General features: G+C 38.7%; 1 protein-coding gene across 1 annotated transcript in view; it reads left to right on the top strand.

Annotated features, from left to right (window-relative positions):
* PLXNA2 (plexin A2) overlaps nt 1–18359 on the top strand; it is a gene marked incomplete at both ends in the record, with an annotated part of 410248 nt that overhangs the window by 283166 nt on the left and 108723 nt on the right. Inside the window, one exon of the mRNA XM_083358076.1 lies at nt 13735–13886. Coding sequence (XP_083214202.1) covers nt 13735–13886 — 152 coding nt within the window. The remainder of the gene's footprint in view (nt 1–13734; nt 13887–18359) is intronic.

Below are 18359 nucleotides of genomic sequence, written 5' to 3' on the forward strand. Positions count from 1 at the left end.
AGTAATCAAGGAGAATATCCATCTCTGTTTTTTAATAAAACACCACATCTCTGCAGCAACCCTTAAATATCAAATTATAAACGAACATTTAAAGAAAGGTGATGATATTTGTCAGAAATAGATTGTTTCATGAAAAGTTTAAGTAGTTCAGTGAAAAAGTAAGCTTTTAACATTGTAATAAGTCAAGAGGGAATAGAGATTAGAGGGATCTTTACTTGTTGACGTAAAAAGAAAATCAATAATAGCATGCATGTTAACACAAAATCTTTCCCATTCATACAGCATGTCATTGGGATCCATCCTATGTTCCCCTTGATAGCATAAATCTTTCCCTGTTGCCTACAGCTCAGTGATTAAATAAATAAAAAATTAACTTCCTTATGAACAAGCAGCACTCTGATCTCCAATTTGTTTATCTGGAGGGCTCATTAATATAACATTACAGCAACAAACAGCTAAAAGGAGTGGGGGGAGCAGTGTCAGCCTAAATAATAGAGTTGCTTTGAGGAGATAACAATTAGGTTTGGAATGTGCTATCAACTAAGACAGACACAAGGAATGATTGTGCCAGGTTAATGAACTAGCACTGTGGATGTGCTAAGGTCTTGCTGAGCTCGTCCATTGGGATATAGCCAGCTACAAATAGAACTATAGAACAAAATTGATATGTTTTGATTTAGCTTTTGGCAGTTCTTGGTGAACAGAATATGGTGCTTTGGGTTTATATTACAGGAACAGATGCTATATTGGATTACTATATCATTACAGAAGTGTAATCAGGAATGCTAAGATGGCATGATGGTCACTGCTATCCATTTTTATATGGCACTACAGCCCATAGGACAAAGTCATTAAGAAGTATAATGGGATAAAACAGTTATTTTTCAAATACACTGCTCAAAATGCATTTGTTCTATAGGAAATATGTTAAAGTAATTTAGATTATTGTATCTGTAGAACATGATTATGATGATTGCATAACATCGCCAACTCTTAGTAACCATATAGATCAGGGGTGTTAACCTCACAACATCACATGATGTGTCATGACATATCATGACTTTTTTTCCATTGCCGGCAATGGGGTGGGCGTGGTTTTGGCATGACGCATCCAGCCCACGGGCCGGCAGTTTGACATCCCTGATAAAGATAGATTTTTCTTCAAAATGAACTGTTCCTAATCTGGTCCTTCAGCTCTTCCAATGGTGTACTCATCAGTATTGTATCAGAGTCCATCTTGCTGCTGATCATCATTTTCTATTTCCTTTTACCTTTCCCAGCATGAGTACTTCTCCAGAGAGATAGGTCTTGGAATAATGTGTCTGAAGTAAGATAATTTGTGCTTGATTATTTTGGCTTCAAGCAAGACCTTTGAGTTGATTTGTTCAATGTTCCAGTGGTTTGTTTTCTTAGCTATTTACAGTATCTTCAAGAGTCAGTCCCAACACCAAATATCAGAGTTGTCAATACTCTTCTCATCTTACTTCTTCAAAGTTTTGACTGCTAGTTCCTTTACTATTAATCCTAAAAGCAGAAACAAAGGTCATTTAGTCATTTCTTCCACTTTGACTTTTATTACTAGAGTTTCCATATCCTTTGCATTTTTGTCTGTCAGGGTACTGTTACCAGCAGATTGCAAGTTATTGATGCTTCTTCCTCCTTTTAAATGCTCAGCTTCTTACAATCCAGCTTTTCTTAATATATGCTTGCCATATATATTGAATAAATAAACAGCAAATTTGCAGCATTGTCACACTCCTTTGCCCTCTTGGAACCAAGTCTATTTCACCATGTACTGTCCATATTGTGGCTTCCTGATCTGACCTATACATTCCAATTTTTCTGAACAGTTTCCATGGCTTGATGTGATTGATATAATCAAAAGTCTTTCTTTAATTACTGAAGCGCATAGTAACTTTTAAAAATATTATTTAGCTTTTTCAATTGTCCAGCATGTCTCATTTTCTGCAATCATTTCTAAAAGCAGCTTAACATCAAGCATCACTTTTTCCATGTAAGGCTCTAATTAGCATTGGATGATCATAAGCATTGTTTTGCTAGCATGTGAAATTAAAGAAATTGTACAATAGTTTACACACACTGTTAAGTCTCCCTGTTTTGGCATTGTAATGTAAATTGACATCTTCCAAACTGTTGACCACTGCATCATTCTCCATATTTGCTGACATAGGTTACTTAGAACCGTTACTGATTTTAATTCTGTTGTTTGCCATGTTTTTGGTGGGTTTTAACAGAATTAGCAGAATAACAGAGTTGGAAGGAACTTAGTCCAACCCCATGCTCAAGCAGGAAAGTCTATGCCATTTCAAACAAATGTTTGTCCAGTCTCTTCTTAAAATCCTCCAGTGTTGGAGCATCTACAACTTCTGGAAGCAACTCATTCCATTGATTAATTGTTCTGTCAGGAAATTTCTCCTCAGTTTTAGGTTACCGTATTTTCCGGCATATAAGATGACTTTTTAACCCATGAAAATCATCTCAAAAGTTGGGGGGGTCGTCTTATACGCCCAGTCGTCTTATATGCTGGAAAATAGTACATAAATCAATCGAGCGCCCCCGTTCTTGCAAAGCAATTTCAAGCCTCGTTAGTCCAGTCCCCCCTCCAACGTGACTCTCCCTTCCCACCCCCAAGAGCCTCTCAGCCCCTTCCCCTCCCCCTTGCAAACACCAGACCCCGGGAGCTCTTGTGTCTATTCCAAAGGGTGGGTGGAAGGAAAAGCCCCTTTCGGCTCTGGCTTGGCTGCAAGTCAGCGAGCCCGGGAAGGCACACCCTCCCCTCTCACTGTGGAGGAAGCAGGGCAGGCTGGCATCTGGCGGGAGCCGGCAGGGCAGTCTTGCACACATGCACACTCCCCAGCTGCTAAGGAGTGCTCCTTAGCAGCCGGGGAGTGTGCACGTGTGCAGGACTGCCCTGCCGGCTCCCGCCAGACGCTCTTCCCTCTTGAGGCAGCATCCCCGAGGACTCCTTAGGAGCCTGGGAGCGATGCTGCCTCAAGAGGGAAGAGCATCGGGCGGGAGCCGGCAGGGCAGTCCTGCACACGCGCACACTCCCCAGCTGCTAAGGATCGCTCCTTAGCAGCCGGGGAGTGCGCACGTGTACAGGACTGCCCTGCTGGCTCCCGCCCGACGCTGGATGGCTCCGCCAATGCTGCCTCAAGAGGGAAGAGCATGAGGTGCCTGCCATGGCTCCCCGAGGACTCCTTAAGAGCCGGGGAGCGCGCGCATGCGCAGGACTGCCCTGCCGGCTCCTGCCAGATGGCAGCCTGCCCTGCTTCCTCCACAGTGAGAGGGGAGGGTGTGCCTTCCCAGGCTCGCTGATTTTCCGGCGTATAAGATGAAAAATCTTGAAAATCATCTCAAAAGTTGGGGGGTCGTCTTATACGCCCAGTCATCTTATACGCCGGAAAATACGGTAATTCTTGTCCTGTCCCGCTCACACATGCACATACCAAGATGTTAGAAGTCTTCATTAAGGCTTCCAAGCCCCAAATAGTCTTCTCCAGAAATTCCTCATGCCCACACCGGTGGCCCCTCAAGGGTCAGCAGGCTAATTGGTTTCCTAAGCCATACCATCTAACCACAGTTTCCTCTTTCAGGTTTCCAACTTTGCCATTATAGTCTCCAGTCACAAGCACCACATCATGCTTCCATGTTCTGTCAGTTTAAAATTGAGCTTCATTATAAAATTTATCAATGTCTTCTTCTTCCACATCAAGGTTGGAACAATGATTGTCATATTAAAATGTTGTCTATGAAGTTTCATAAATATTATTCAATCATTGATAGCATTATAGCTGTGGACTGTTCTTGCTATATACTTCCTAAGATAAAAGTAATGCTGTTTCTTTGTTTTTCATGCCCTGAGTAGTAAACAGTATGATCTTCTCACTAAAACTGTCCAATCTCAGTTGATCTCAATTCTCTGATGACAAGTTTTTAGTTATTTCATTTAATCTTTCACTGTGTTGAACTTTCTCTATGTTCATGATACCTACATTCCATATTCCTACTGTAATTCTGTCTTTGTAGCTTCAGATTTTATTTTCCTGTATGGAAACAATAGCAACTAGACATCCTAAATTTAGCCATACCGTGAACATAACTGTGTATATGTGTCAGCCTGGATTCCTGGTGATTTACTTTAAAGTACTTTGCTTGAAAAGATTTCAGAAGTAGCTTGTCATTGCCTCCTTCTTAGGGCTCAGTTTGACTGGTTCAAGTTTACCCAGCTAATTTCATGCCTAAAGTGAGAATATAACTTGCAGTCTTTCAGTTTCTAACTGGTACCTTAACCACTACAATAAACTGGCTTGCCAAACATCATTGGTACACTGAAAGATCCTCAGTTCTTCCTCAATAGCGTGTCAGTAGCCCATCAGCTGACACTGTAATGTCAATTGTTTTAAATGCTCTATCAATGTGAGTTTTCTTGGTAAAAATGCAGGAATGCTTTACCACTGCCTTCTCCCGTGCAATATGAATTGATGCCTTTACTATTGTCACTGAACTATCTGCCTCCAGTATCTTCCTATATTGTTGCTGCCCAGTATACGTGCCTGCTAGGGCAGCTGAAATGACCTTCCCACCTTGGGTGATCCTTGGCACATACTCCCATTCTTCACCCATCCCTCCCAGACAAAATGAGGTAGCAGAACAGGACTTGGGGTGTGGAGAGTAGGAACACAGATTACTTGTATGCAGTTCCTATTTTTATTAAGTACCAACATGAGTTCATAGAGAGCTTAAATCATATTTCAGTTTTGTTTACAGCTTCAAGCTTTTTAATAAAAAATAAAGGGAGAACAAAATAAAGGCTATATCATTTTGAGAGTTTACTTCAAACCAATAGATCCTTAAAAAGTCTCAAATTATACTTTCATAGATCAAATTATTTTGAAAAAGCATAAATACAGTATTATTTGGGGAGTGGGAATTTCTATATAACCAATTTCTGAAAACTCCTTAATTTCAAATACATGGATAAAATCAATCATAGTTGCAACTGGGAAACTGAGCATTCTAGATGAAGTTAAATTCAAAAACACGAGAGAATTCCTGGAAGCTTGGCATTCCATCAATAGACACATAGAGATAAACTACATTTATACACCATTCAAAAGGGCCAAGAAAAATTTCAGAAGGAAACAAAAAGACAATAACACATCCTCTTCAGCAACCAACACTCAGATAAGCAGGGATAAAAACAGCAGACAAACAGAAAAATGACCCTAATCAAGAAACTGCTAAAGAGACAAACAATCAATCAGACGAACAAATACCATAATCAATAAAATGCCAAGGAGCAAACAATCATGCAGACAACAAATACCCTAATCAAGGTACTACTAAGGAGAAAAAAAAATCACATGCACACCAACACTGGTGGGGCAAGTTATTGTATGTAAACAGGAAGCAAACCCTATATTCACTAACACTGGTGTTTCCATTTGGTAAGCAACTGCAAACAACCAAACTCAGAGAGTACCAAGGACTCCACATAACCAACATTTATTAAACTTCAATAGTGCAGTTTGCTTGCTTGTTTAGGGTCCTGATCTGTATTCGTAGATAGGGCAGCTGCCTGGAATTCAGGTCTGATCCACTTTTATTTAATTGGCTCTATACAAATAAGGATCTTTCAAATGTTGCTACCTTCAGTTATTATGACTAAAATTCTCCAGCTGTAATTAATTGAATGCATCTGTTCTAACCCAGCAGCAACATTTTGACACAGTTCCTTCAGAACTATTCAATTAGTGGCAGTTAAATCTAGGTCAGATTGGATATCTGGTTTGGATATTTTCCAGGTCAAGACTTTTAGAAAATAAAAAGGCAACACACAGACTTTGACACTGTAGTCAGGTTTAGTTATCTCCAGTTTGTTTGTTTTTTTTTTAAAAAAAAAAACTTGAACAGCCTCTCAAAGAGGAGAAAAAGAAAAAGGCGAGCTGTGGATTTACTGAGAGAGGGCAAAACACTTCCATTTGTCATGCAATTGCTTTAGCAATAAGCATACTGTTGTAGGGAAAATAAGTCAAGAACCATGAACCATTGCATATAGGTGATCTGTAAACATTAACAGTACCAAACTTTAGAGTGCATAGCATAATATAATGCAATTTGATTTTGGTATTATGTCTTTTGTAGACACATGATGCTTTGCAGAGAAAAATGATACAAGACACACTACAGAGTGTGAGCTACAGAACGCAGACTCTAATTGACACTACATGATGAATAGATTAAAGCTTTTAGTCCCCAGGCTGAATTCATGAAAGAAAATGGGAACTGAGGCAGAGACAAGAGAATGAAATAAGTGTTTTTAGAACACAACTAAGGCTAAATGAAATGGAAAGTGTATGATTAATTGTCTCTTTAAATGGGGATTGATACTAAGTAATATGGCTTTCAAATTCTAAAATAAATGGAATGAGAAATAAAAGAAAAAAAATGGAAAAAAGAAAAAAGTTAAGACACATTAGAGAGGAAGGAATAGAGCAAAGAAACTTATATTTTAAAGTACTTAGAAATTTTTGGAAGAATATTAAAGGTAAAGGTTCCACCGCACATGCGTGCTAGTCGTTTCCGACTCTAGGGGCCGGTGCTCATCTCCAAATATTACTGGAGATCAATTGTGGGAATAGAGAGTGAACTCACAAAACAAATAAGATTATAATTTAGTCACAGGAAAGAGAAGTTTAGGTTGGGCTGTGTTCACAGCTAATCTGAGATATTTGCCTCCTTGTGTCAGTGCAGCACATCATTCATTTTAGATTTCAGATGCATGGTGGCTACATCTGGAATTAGAAGACATGTGAGCATTTTCATGAAATGGCAATCATGGGGAAGGGATTTGTTTTTAGAAAATAACTGCCATGATAGGTGTAGCCAGTCACAAATTCTTCCACATTTGGTAGAAGATAAGCTAATGTTTTTTGCCAGCAAGCAGCATCTGCATAAACCTGCTGCTTGAGCAGATTGACAAAAGGACTGTCATCAAATATTCAAATACATTAAGATTGTGACTTAGTTTACATGCTGAAACTTTTTAAAAACATGATAAATTGCAGTATTGCTTATTCCAGACCATTATGTGCCAATGGGTTGAGTCAATAGATTGCTATGATTGTTCTAGAACCTGATGGCCAATTTTAAGAAAGCATTTATTTATTTATTTATTTTATTTTAATCCCATTTATATCCCGCCCTTCTCTGAAGACTCAGGGCGGCTTACAATTTAAGCACAAACCAATGTGCTTAGCAATAGCCTTCATTCTATGTATGTGCCTGCTTAATAGGGCTTTCGCCCTCCCCCCCAGTGGTATTATTACAAAGTCAGCTTATTGCCCCCAACAATCTGGGTCCTCATTTTACCTATCTCGGAAGGATGGAAGGCTGAGTCAACCTTGAGCCTGGTGGGATGCGAACCTGCACTAATTGCAGGCAGCCGGTGTTACTTAAGGAGGCATTACCCCACTGCTCCACCAAGGCTCCTTATCCAAGTTATACTGCAAGCCCTCAGTGGAACCAGAAATTATGGACGCATACTGTAAATAGTGTCCTTCTGTTTTTAATGTAATAAATACTGGATACCTTCTTCTAGATTTAGGAATTAAAATGTCTATTTCAGAGATGTACTATGAATAGGTAGCTTTTAGTTCTTAAAAAAGACATTTAAGAAGGTGTGGCTGCCTTGCTCCCTAATAAAATGTGATATTTAACATTCAGAGTTTGTCCAAAGTGGAACTTAATAAAGTTCTCCAAAGTAACTGTCAGGCCATTTAAGGTTATTGCCTTTTTATAAAAGTCTATAAAAAGGAAGCCTAATTTCTAAGCAGAAGGTTCTGCCACCAGCTGCAGCCTCCCACAAGTTTTCTTATGCTCCACCATACTAGGCATAGCAGCTGCCTCCACAATTCTTGGTTGTCTGGCATGATTCAGAAGCTGAAGGAGCAGAATGCATATGCTGGATTTAATATTATTGCTTCTAGCCTTGAGAGTGGGCTAGAACTTAGTTCATAGTAGAAAGAACAGAAGAAAACATTTCATGATAAAATGCAGTTTGGGGTCTAGTGGTTGCTTAAAGGAGAGTTGAGTTTGCTGTTAGTGCCTTTAAACAATGTGTTATACAAACTTACACATCTGATTGTAAGGCATCTGTGCAGGAAAGAAGTTGATGCAGTTGCTGAGAAATTACCTTCAAATCTATAGCCAAATAATGGTTTATTAGACTGAGATCAAAGTAGATTGCTATATAAATTAAATGAAGTAGTTGATTAACCTAACATTTCTTCTTTATTTTGACAGAAATAAAAGATAAACATGAAAATGTATCAAGAAAAGTTATAAAAAGAGTTTAAAAGGACAAAACCAATGCATGTAGAAAAAGAAAAATATATACAGTTATAAAGTAACTTCTAATCTTCTCTGCAGCAACTAAAAAAAACCAACTGTTATCCTTCCTTTTTAAGATTACATTACAGACGTCCTTTGTGTCCCATATTCAATCCTTGTTTTCAATCAGCAGATTCAGAAATCACCATTTCCATTTTCAGCAAGAAGTACAAAAAAGTTTTCCAAGCTTCTATAAAAGTATTCCTTGTTTCATTCCTGATCAGATAAGTCAGTTTTGCCATTTTTGCTAAATTTGCCAGTTTTACACTCCATTCCATTAGGCTTTTTTAGAGTTTCTCCATTATTATCCATATATTCATCTTGTTGATGTTACCATATATTAAATCAATCTTCTGTAAATCTTTTCCAATTGATTATCATAAGTCCCAGTAAGAATAGCTCCAATTTCATCTTAATATTGTTTAACATTATTTGCATCATCATATAAATATGTCTCCATTTTTTCTCATAAGTCCACCATGCATGGTAAAATGTGTCCATTGTTTTTCACCTTTTAAGTACCAGAAAAACTTACCTTTATACACTCTAAATAATTTGTCTGCTGTCATGTATCAATGATACATTATTTTATTTAAAAAGCTCTTATATTAATATGTAAGATTATATAATATATAATTTACACAATGTAAATTTGAATCTCTTTATCCATATTCTTTCCCAATGAACATCTTTATGTTACAACTAAAGTTCTTAGCCCATTTTATTATTCAAGTCTGAATAGAAAGAAGTAAAGATGTTCTGTCTCTTCTTACATGATTTTGAATAGTGCTGCTACAGTGGTGAGGTTACACCACGGGTGTCAAACTCGTCACGTGACATGTCGCAACATATTGTGACTCTCTTTGCATTGCCGGCAATGGGGTGGGCACAGCTTTGGTATGATAAAACCGGCCATGGGCCAGCAGTTTGACACCCCTGGGTTACACTATGCTGGGTGGGATAATATAAGTAAATGCCTTCTCTTATAAGCCTGTGGAAGTGAATAAACACACCATATATCTCCAACAACTGCTTCTTCCTCTCAGTAATAATTTGATTATATAACACACACAAATAGATCCATTAAAATGAGTATTGGAAAATAAATCAAATGTGCTATATTTAGTATGAATAAAAATCACATATTGGGTATGTGTGGAACCCTGCAGCGTAGCAGATAGAGTATTAGAATCAGAAGTGTTTAATGAGCACCTCTAATGAAGTAAATGAATCTTTTTGGTGATATTTCACACCTCACTATAAAGGGAAGGAATGAAAGGAAAGAGATGAGTATCTATGGAAGACAGAATGTATCAATGTCCAGTATTTCCAAGATAATGCAGTAAGAAGTAAGACATCTTCTTACTGCAACATGAATCCAAATGCATGTTCTACTGAAAATGCAGTACCTGAAAAGTTTACCTTCAATTTTACCTTTAATATATTTATGAATAACTCAAGGCAGTGAACATATCTAATGCCCCCTCCTCCTATTTTCCCCAGAACAACAAGCTTGTGAATTGGGTTTGGCTGAGAAAGGGTGGTTGGCCCAAAGTCACCCAGGTGGCTTTCATGCCTAAGGCAGGATTAGAACTCATTGTCTCCTGCTTTGTAGCCTAGTGCCTTAACCCCTAGACCAGGGGTAGGCAACCGTGGCTCTTTTATGACTCATGGACTTCAACTACCAGAATTCCTGAGCCAGCTGGCTCAGGAATTCTGGTAATTGAAGTCCATGAGTCATAAAAGAGCCGAGGTTGCCTACCCCTGCCCTAGACCAAACTGATTCTCTTTACTTTTTTAAAGCATTGTTTTAAATACTGTGTGCTAAAAATGTGAGATTCTCAGTTTTCCTTTCGTAATAAATAACTATCACCTCAGTAAATGTGGAAGAAAATTTAAATATGTAACTATCACAATGTTTAAGGCAATATTTTAAAAAAGAATAAAACTTAGAAAGCAATAAAGAATTGAAGGTATTTAGGCCTTTAGTATGCAGCAGTCTCAAACAGTGGGATTTTGATGTGAACATTCAGGTTTGTTTTTAATCTATTAAATGTAGTGATTTCATTAGTGTGAATTATAATTAAATATGCATGAAACTCATTTCTCATTAGAATTCTTTCAGTGATGGGAGTTCTTTTTATTTTTATAGGGAAAAAAGAGGAGAGAAGCCAAGATGATCCATTTAAAATGTTCCTAAATCTAGAGTCAAGCAGTCCTTTTAAAGGAGAAGCTAAATTATGCACATTGCTGGATTTTATATTTTCAAAATGGGGATTAACAATTATTTGATTCTTTCTGTAGCAGCTCCTTGATATTCTGCTATCTTCTACATTCTTTCTTATAATTGAGCCAACATTAGTAGAAATGAAGAGTTAATCAAGAAAAAATAATAAAGAATAAATTCATTCTTAATTGTGATGGGGGTTTCACCAAGGTTCTCTATTGTATTGATTCTTCAAACAAAGCAATTAATTAATTGTCTTAATTAAAATTAAATTTACTTAGTTTTTCATAAATATTTTCACCCCTCCACCCCAACAAACTAAGTGAATGTCTCTATCATGGTTTGTTGTCTTTTTAAAAGCAATATACTAATTTATTTTTAATAACAGGACATTTCCACCAATGAGATATATACCAATTGCAACCCCACTAATACAATCTAGAAATGTTACAGTTTGTAGCATAATTTGTCAAAATGAAACACCATATAATGATTATTTTTATGGCCAATTCTTAATTACTTATTAAAATTGGTTTAAATAGAATTTTCTGACATCAAGTATTTCAATTTCAAATTATCTTTCCAGAATTGTTTCAGATGTTCAAGATAACCTATCATGCTATATTGCAGGATATTGAAGTTATTTCTCTGTTTTAAAGAAATATATCAATACCATTCCTCAAATGTTAATAACTGATGAGACCAACTTCATTAATAAAGGAATTATTGAATTTTATTCCCTTGGAATCAAATGGAAACTTGTAACTAATCCTTTTCCCTAATATATATTTAACATTAATAACAGTAGTAATAGGATTTTCATTCTACAGTTTTAATTGTACAAAATATTATTTTTGTATTTACTAAACTTATTTTCATATCTTACAAACATTTATCAACAAATAGGTGAACTGTTCAGCTTTCCTCTCAAATATGGATTTGAGAATACTATTACTATAACCGGAGTACTTAGGTTAACTTCCTTTTGACATGTTAATTTCTAATGATATTAAATATCTTAGTTGAAAGGCATTACAATAATGTTTCAAATTCAATATGCCTAAACCGTCTTCATCCTTTTGTTTATATATGCGGTTTGCCTAATCCTAGAATTGTATAGGTTTGTATACAATATTCAAATATTTTGCATTTTACCTGAGACTTCTATTCATTCGATAAAAAAGGGAGAAAACACTGAAGCTAATGATAGTTTGAATTAAATCTTTCTTCCTGCTTTTGGTTTCCTTTCCTTATTGCTTAACCTGCTGTTTAATGAAAGTTCTGGAGAGCTCAAAAGCTTGCTTTCTCATTTTGTCTTATCCCAGTAACAGTATTGCCAGCGTTGATGTTTTATAGTCACAGACCATTAAATTATTTCTGCTCCTGAAATGTTCAGAGAGCATATTCATATGTGCTGATGTTCAAATTACTGTACTTGGAAATGCTGCAGATTTCTTGGGCAACTCACACTTCATTGCATATTAAGTGCCATTTAATGCTTCATTTCCAAGCGTATTGTGTATTGCCTCATTAAACACATCTTCCCATAGTGATCCTCACTATTTAGATGAACACTTTTCAATGTTCTTCTTATTAGATATATTTTAAGTATGTATATGAACTGTATTGTTAATAAACTGGATGCTGTACAATCTACTGGTATTCTGTGAGACATGTATATGGCTATATATGTCATGCAGAGATTCTACACTTCAAAAGCAATCACTAAACCACTGTATATGACATCCTATATTCACAAGCCTAGGCTGAATATATTGTTTCAACAAAGCACTTAGACCAGAACCGTACAGCAGAAATGTGTTATCTCAGCCGTAGCTACCTCTAGACATATTCATTATTCAAGCTATTCATTATGACTTCATAAATTCTCCCATATTACATTCCTGAGAAAAGAGATTTTGAACTAGTATACTAATCAGGGGGATGAGATCAGAAGAATTGGAAGCCAGGTGTCTCTTGGATGTGTAAAAAAATGTATATAGATACATACAATTAATTCAGAAGATTTTAAAGACTAAAGTGATCAAGTCACAGGGCTGAAGCACAGGTATGTTATTCCTGTGACACATACCAATCTCCTGGACTATATATACCTCAGGCCCCAGGCCCAGGCTAGGCCCCAGGCCCAGGCTAGGCCCCATTACTGTTGAACATAGTATTGGTTTGTAATTGTAACACTATATTGATCTCTAACACTATATTGGTCTGTAATAAGGCTACTCGTATTAATGATTTAATTGCTAAAGAGAAGGCCAATCTGTGTTTCATAGAGATTTCGCTGGAACAGGAGGGTGGAGTGCTGCTCTCTGAGATTTGCCCAGCCAGTTTTCAGGTTTGGCATCAACTAAGACTTCAAGATAGGGGAGGTGGAATAGTGGTGATTATACAAGAGACAAGAGAGGTATCCAGGGGACATTCTATTTATCTTACCGGATATGCTGTTTCTTAAATTGAGCACCAGTAGGGCTCAGGTGGGACTGGTGCTATTGTACCAGCCTCCCTGCTTTGTAGTGACTTCCCTGCCTGAGCTTCTCGACTCCACGGCTGAGCTGGCTCCAGAGTTTGTGGCTATGTCAGCTATGGGGCTGTCCCAAATTATCCACATAGTAGTAATACACCAAAGTTCTACACTGTCCACAATGGAGGAATGACTGGCAAAAATGATGAAGCTTGAGACTTGGCATAATTAACTTTCTTGATCAGAGAAAAGATAATATCTACATTTATAACGGATTCCTTTTAGAATTTTGCATGGAACAGAAAAAATGCTCTTATGATTCTGATTATTAGAAAAAAATGGATAATAGAAACAAGTGAGTTCTTTTGTAATCATAGAATAAGAGACAATTTTGTAACCATATTTATATTTGGAACAGAAGAAATTGGAAGCTGATTAATTATTTAATTAATTATTATGTTCTCTTTATAACTTAATAATTTTTTTTTAAAAAAGAATCTAGATCTTTCTCAGAACCATTTGTAGAACCATTATATTTTTCTCACCAATTTTCTTGTTTTATAAAGCCAAAGTTTGTTTCCATTGTCAATGCTTGTTCTTCTTACTTTCCCAGATCCTAACACTGTCAGGTCCACCAGAAGGAGGAACACGAGTCACAATTCGTGGTGTTAACCTGGGCCTGGATTTCTCTGAGATAGCCCATAATGTACAAGTAGCTGGTGTGGAATGTGTTCCACTAGAGGACCAGTACATTATTGCTGAACAGTAAGTTTATTTGTTTGTTTATTTCTTTGTATCCCACCTTTAGTACTGTAATACTCTTTCCTCCTCCTGTGTGGTCTCTATGTGAGCAGATAAACAAATAACAGTACTTAATATAAATAATGTTTTACCTAAGAATAAAGGCAAAAGTTCAACTGAATAGACCAGTTCTAAGAATATTGTGATTGTCATTCTTAAATTTCAAACACTAATTTATATAAATAAAGTTGTAAGACTACATAAATCATTATGATAAAATATTATTTTTCAATTAACTGGATTCCTTGGTGTGATTTTGATTAATCCTTACTATGAGAAAGCAGCCATTGTCCAATTCCAATTATGTCTAGCTTGCTTCACAAAATTTTTGCCTTTGCTCTACTGGCTAGTTTCAGTAGAGAAATTACTGAGAACAGAACCAATCTAACTTTAGCCATTGCATTAGAAGATCTCTGGTATTTTAGTACACCACATAAACTCTGAATTCAGAGATACAAAAGAAATGAGTGGAATCCAACATTATATATCTTTTTCTTTCTCAGCTCAGGAGATTTCATTTAAAGATGACTCTGCAGAGAAATTCTATGTGTCTCCTTCAGACACAACCAGAATTTTCTCCATTGCTCTGGGTATCAAGGGGCCAGAACACTGGGCAGATATAGTAAAAAAGTGGTCTTTTCATTACCTATTATTGTGGAAAACATTTCTTTATCTAATAATAGAAAGCCAACAGATATAGAGAAGGTTCCTTGTAAGAGCAATGGCCACTGGATCTCTCTGCAGGACCAGAACCGCTAACCATGTAATTGGATTTTTATTAACACTTGCAAAATACATTAGTTATTATGTCACAGTTTCATTGGTTACTATAAATATATATCATATATAACTATAACAATAAACTAGAAACAGACTTCAGCAACCCCATTCTTCCTGTGCAGTTATATATTTCCTTCAGCTATCTTTGTTATAAGGGAGATGTTACTGGGAAAATCACATGCTTTTATACAACATACTGTATATGAATGGAAAAGGCCTAAAAGAGGTATCATTTTTAACATTTCCTAAGATGAAAATAGGTAAAGATAAAGGTTCCCCCGCACATGCGTGCTAGTCGTTTCCGACTCTAGGGGCCGGTGCTCATCTCTGTTTCAAAGCTGAAGAGCCAGCGCTTGTCCGAGGACGTCTCCATGGTCATGTGGCCGGCATGACTAGACGCCAAAGGTGGATGGAACGCTGTTACCTTCCCACCGTAGTGGTCCCTATTTTTCTACTTGCATTTTTATGTGCTTTCGAACTGCTAGGTTGGCAGAAGCTGGGACGAGTAACAGAAAATATGCACACTTTAATTTGTACCAAAGAAAATAGATTTTAATATCAAATAGGTTAACTTTATTCATTTTAGGGCATTATGTTGTGGCTAATGGCATCTTGTTCGATCTGGAATTATGTAATTGGGTAGGGAACGAAAACTCCATCTGGTATTCTCAGCTGTCATAATTGTTTTCCATAATTTGGGAAGATTTCAAAAGTTGATTGAGCTTCTGGTGCCCATTTTTTTCTCCTTTGGCTTTACAACCAACATGTGCTCCTGGATGAAAAGGCTGGCTCTTGTCCAGCTTCCTGGTACTCCTCTCCCAACCCTAATAATCTGAGCAGAATCACTCCCCTGGCTACTCAACTACCAAGAAAAAAACAAGAAAGGTGACCTTTCACAATATTGGCCTACTCAGTGCATCTCTTTCTTGTCAGGCTCTTCTGATATTCTTGCCTCCCACATCTTCAAACAGAAGGGAGAGATGTAATTGGCTGGTGAAGAAAAAAAGCTGATTTTACTGTTCTTTTAAAAAAGTCTGAAAAATATTAGAAGTTAATCCCTGTCCCAAAGTTGACTCAGATGATTCCCAAAAAAACTATGGAGTAATTTTCCTCATTGCCATATTTCCTTTTCTGGAGATTTTCAATAATGTTAAACATAATTGATAATTCTAAGACTAAAGGGTGATTTTATTATTATTATTAACAAAGATCAAGCTGTTTTTCAGAAGATATTTTAGTCTCTCAGGGTCCTTAGCATGGCTGCCTTAAGTCTGGAGGTATCATTGTAAGAATACGGAAGGACGCCAAAACACTCAGAGGATAGTAGGAAAGAGAGCCTTCTCAGGCACTTTATGATTTTCTACACTATCAATCATTAATCAAGACTTTTGAAGTACTTAATTTGAAAGAAAAAAGAACAGTGTCAAATACAGCTAAGCTAGAGACAAGAACGAAGCCTTATAGTTTCAGGTTAGTTGGGAAAATGTGACAATCCTAGACCTGGCCAAATCCAAAAATGCCAGGGAAGCCTGTCACTCTGACAAATCAGCCATCAATAGACACATAGACATTAACAACATCTATAGCCTATGCAAAAAAGACAATCAACTAGCCCAAAAGAGAAAAAGATCCCAGCACATCTTCACCGTAATCAGCAGTCAGATCAGCATAGATTAACTCCAAGGTCAATTTCAGACCAACAATCAAGTAAACAATATCCAATCAGCAAATTGCCAAATTTGCCATTAATAAACAGCCCCACCAAAGAATCCCTAAGACCCTACCCACCCACACAGACAGGCAAGACACCAGAATATAAACTGACAGCAAACAGCACTCCTTACTAGCACTGATGAGGTTACTCTAATTAGGGTAATGAAACATCTGCAAGAAAACAAGCAAGCTCAGAGACCACCAAAGACCCCTCATTTCAACCCTGAGCTACAAATATTCTCCTTCATTGGCAAAATCTGACCGATTGCAGTTAAGAACCTTTATAAGGTGTTATCTTGCGGCGATAAGGACGGCGAAGTCTAACTACTTTGCTGCCCTTATCGCGTCCGCAGATTATCGCCCGGCCGCCCTGTTTAGGGTAACTCGCTCCCTCCTTAACCAGGAGGTGAGGGAGGATCCCTTGCGGGGACGAGCCGAGGAGTTTAGTCATCATCTGGTGGACAAAATCGCTCAGATCCGGACCGGTCTGGACTCTGACTGGGCAGAGTCTGATGTGGAGGAATCGGGCGGTCTTGAGCATGTTATCTGGACTGAGTTCGACCCTGTTTCCCCTGATGATGTGGACAGGATCATGGGGAGACTAAGCACCACCACCTGTTTGTTGGATCCATGCCCCTCCTGGCTAGCTTATGCGGCCCGGGAGGGGACATGAGGCTGGTTCCATGCAGTAATAACTGCTTCTTTGAAGGAGGGTGTCTTCCCTGCCGCCTTGAAGGAGGCGGTGGTGAGACCCCTCCTCAAGAAGCCTGCTTTGGACCCGGCTGTTTTAAATAACTATCGTCCAGTCTCCAACCTTCGCTTTTTGGCGAAGGTTGTTGAGAGTGTGGTGGCGCATCAGCTTCCTCTGTTCCTGGATGAAACTGATTATCTGGACCCATACAAATCGGGTTTCAGACCCGGACACAGCACAGAGACGGCATTGGTCACGCTGGTGAATGATCTCTGGAGGGCTAGGGACAGGGGTTGCTCCTCTGTCCTGGTCCTATTAGATCTCTCAGCGGCTTTCGATACTATTGACCATGGTATCCTGCTGCGGCGTCTAAGGGGGTTGGGAGTGGGAGGCACCGTTTTACGGTGGTTCTCCTCCTATCTCCTGGGCCGCTCGTAGTCGGTGTTGACGGGAGGGCAGAGATCCGCCCCGAGGCCTCTCATTTGTGGAGTTCCTCAGGGGTCGGTTCTCTCACCCCTCCTGTTCAACATCTATATGAAGCCACTGGGCGAGATCATTCGTGGTTTCGGGGTGGGGTATCATCAGTACGCTGATGATACCCAACTTTTTCTTTCCACCCCGAACCAACCCAATGATGCCCTCGCCGTGATGTCCCGGTGCCTGGAGGCGGTCCAGGTCTGGATGGGGAGAAACAGGCTTCATCTCAATCCCGCCAAGACTGAGTGGCTGTGCATATCGGCATGTCGGGTCAACCAGACTATTCCATCTCTAACGATGGGGGGTGAGGTGTTACCCCCCATTGATAGGGCTCGCAAGTTGGGCATCCTCCTGGACTTACGACTCAATTTTGAAGACCACATAGGAGCCGTGACCAGGGGGGCTTTTGCCCAGGTTCGCCTGGTGCGCCAGTTGCATCCCTATCTGGACCGAGATGCCCTACGCACAGTTACTCATGCGCTCGTGACCTCCCGTTTGGACTACTGCAACGCTCTCTACATGGGGCTGCCCTTGAGGACCACACGGAGGCTTCAACTGGTGCAGAATGCGGCTGCGCGAGTTGTAATGGGGGTCTCCCGATACTCCCATGTAACACCTCTACTCCGTGAGCTGCATTGGCTTCCGGTTGCCCTCCGGGTGAAATTCAAGGTGCTGGTCATTACCTATAAAGCCCTACATGGCTTGGGTCCGGGGTACTTGAGGGAACACCTGCTGCCAGCATCAAGTGCCCTTCGTCCAGTGCACTCCCACAGGGA

This window comes from Vipera ursinii (assembly GCF_947247035.1).
Source record: "Vipera ursinii genome assembly, chromosome: 3".
Classification (NCBI taxonomy): domain Eukaryota; kingdom Metazoa; phylum Chordata; class Lepidosauria; order Squamata; family Viperidae; genus Vipera; species Vipera ursinii.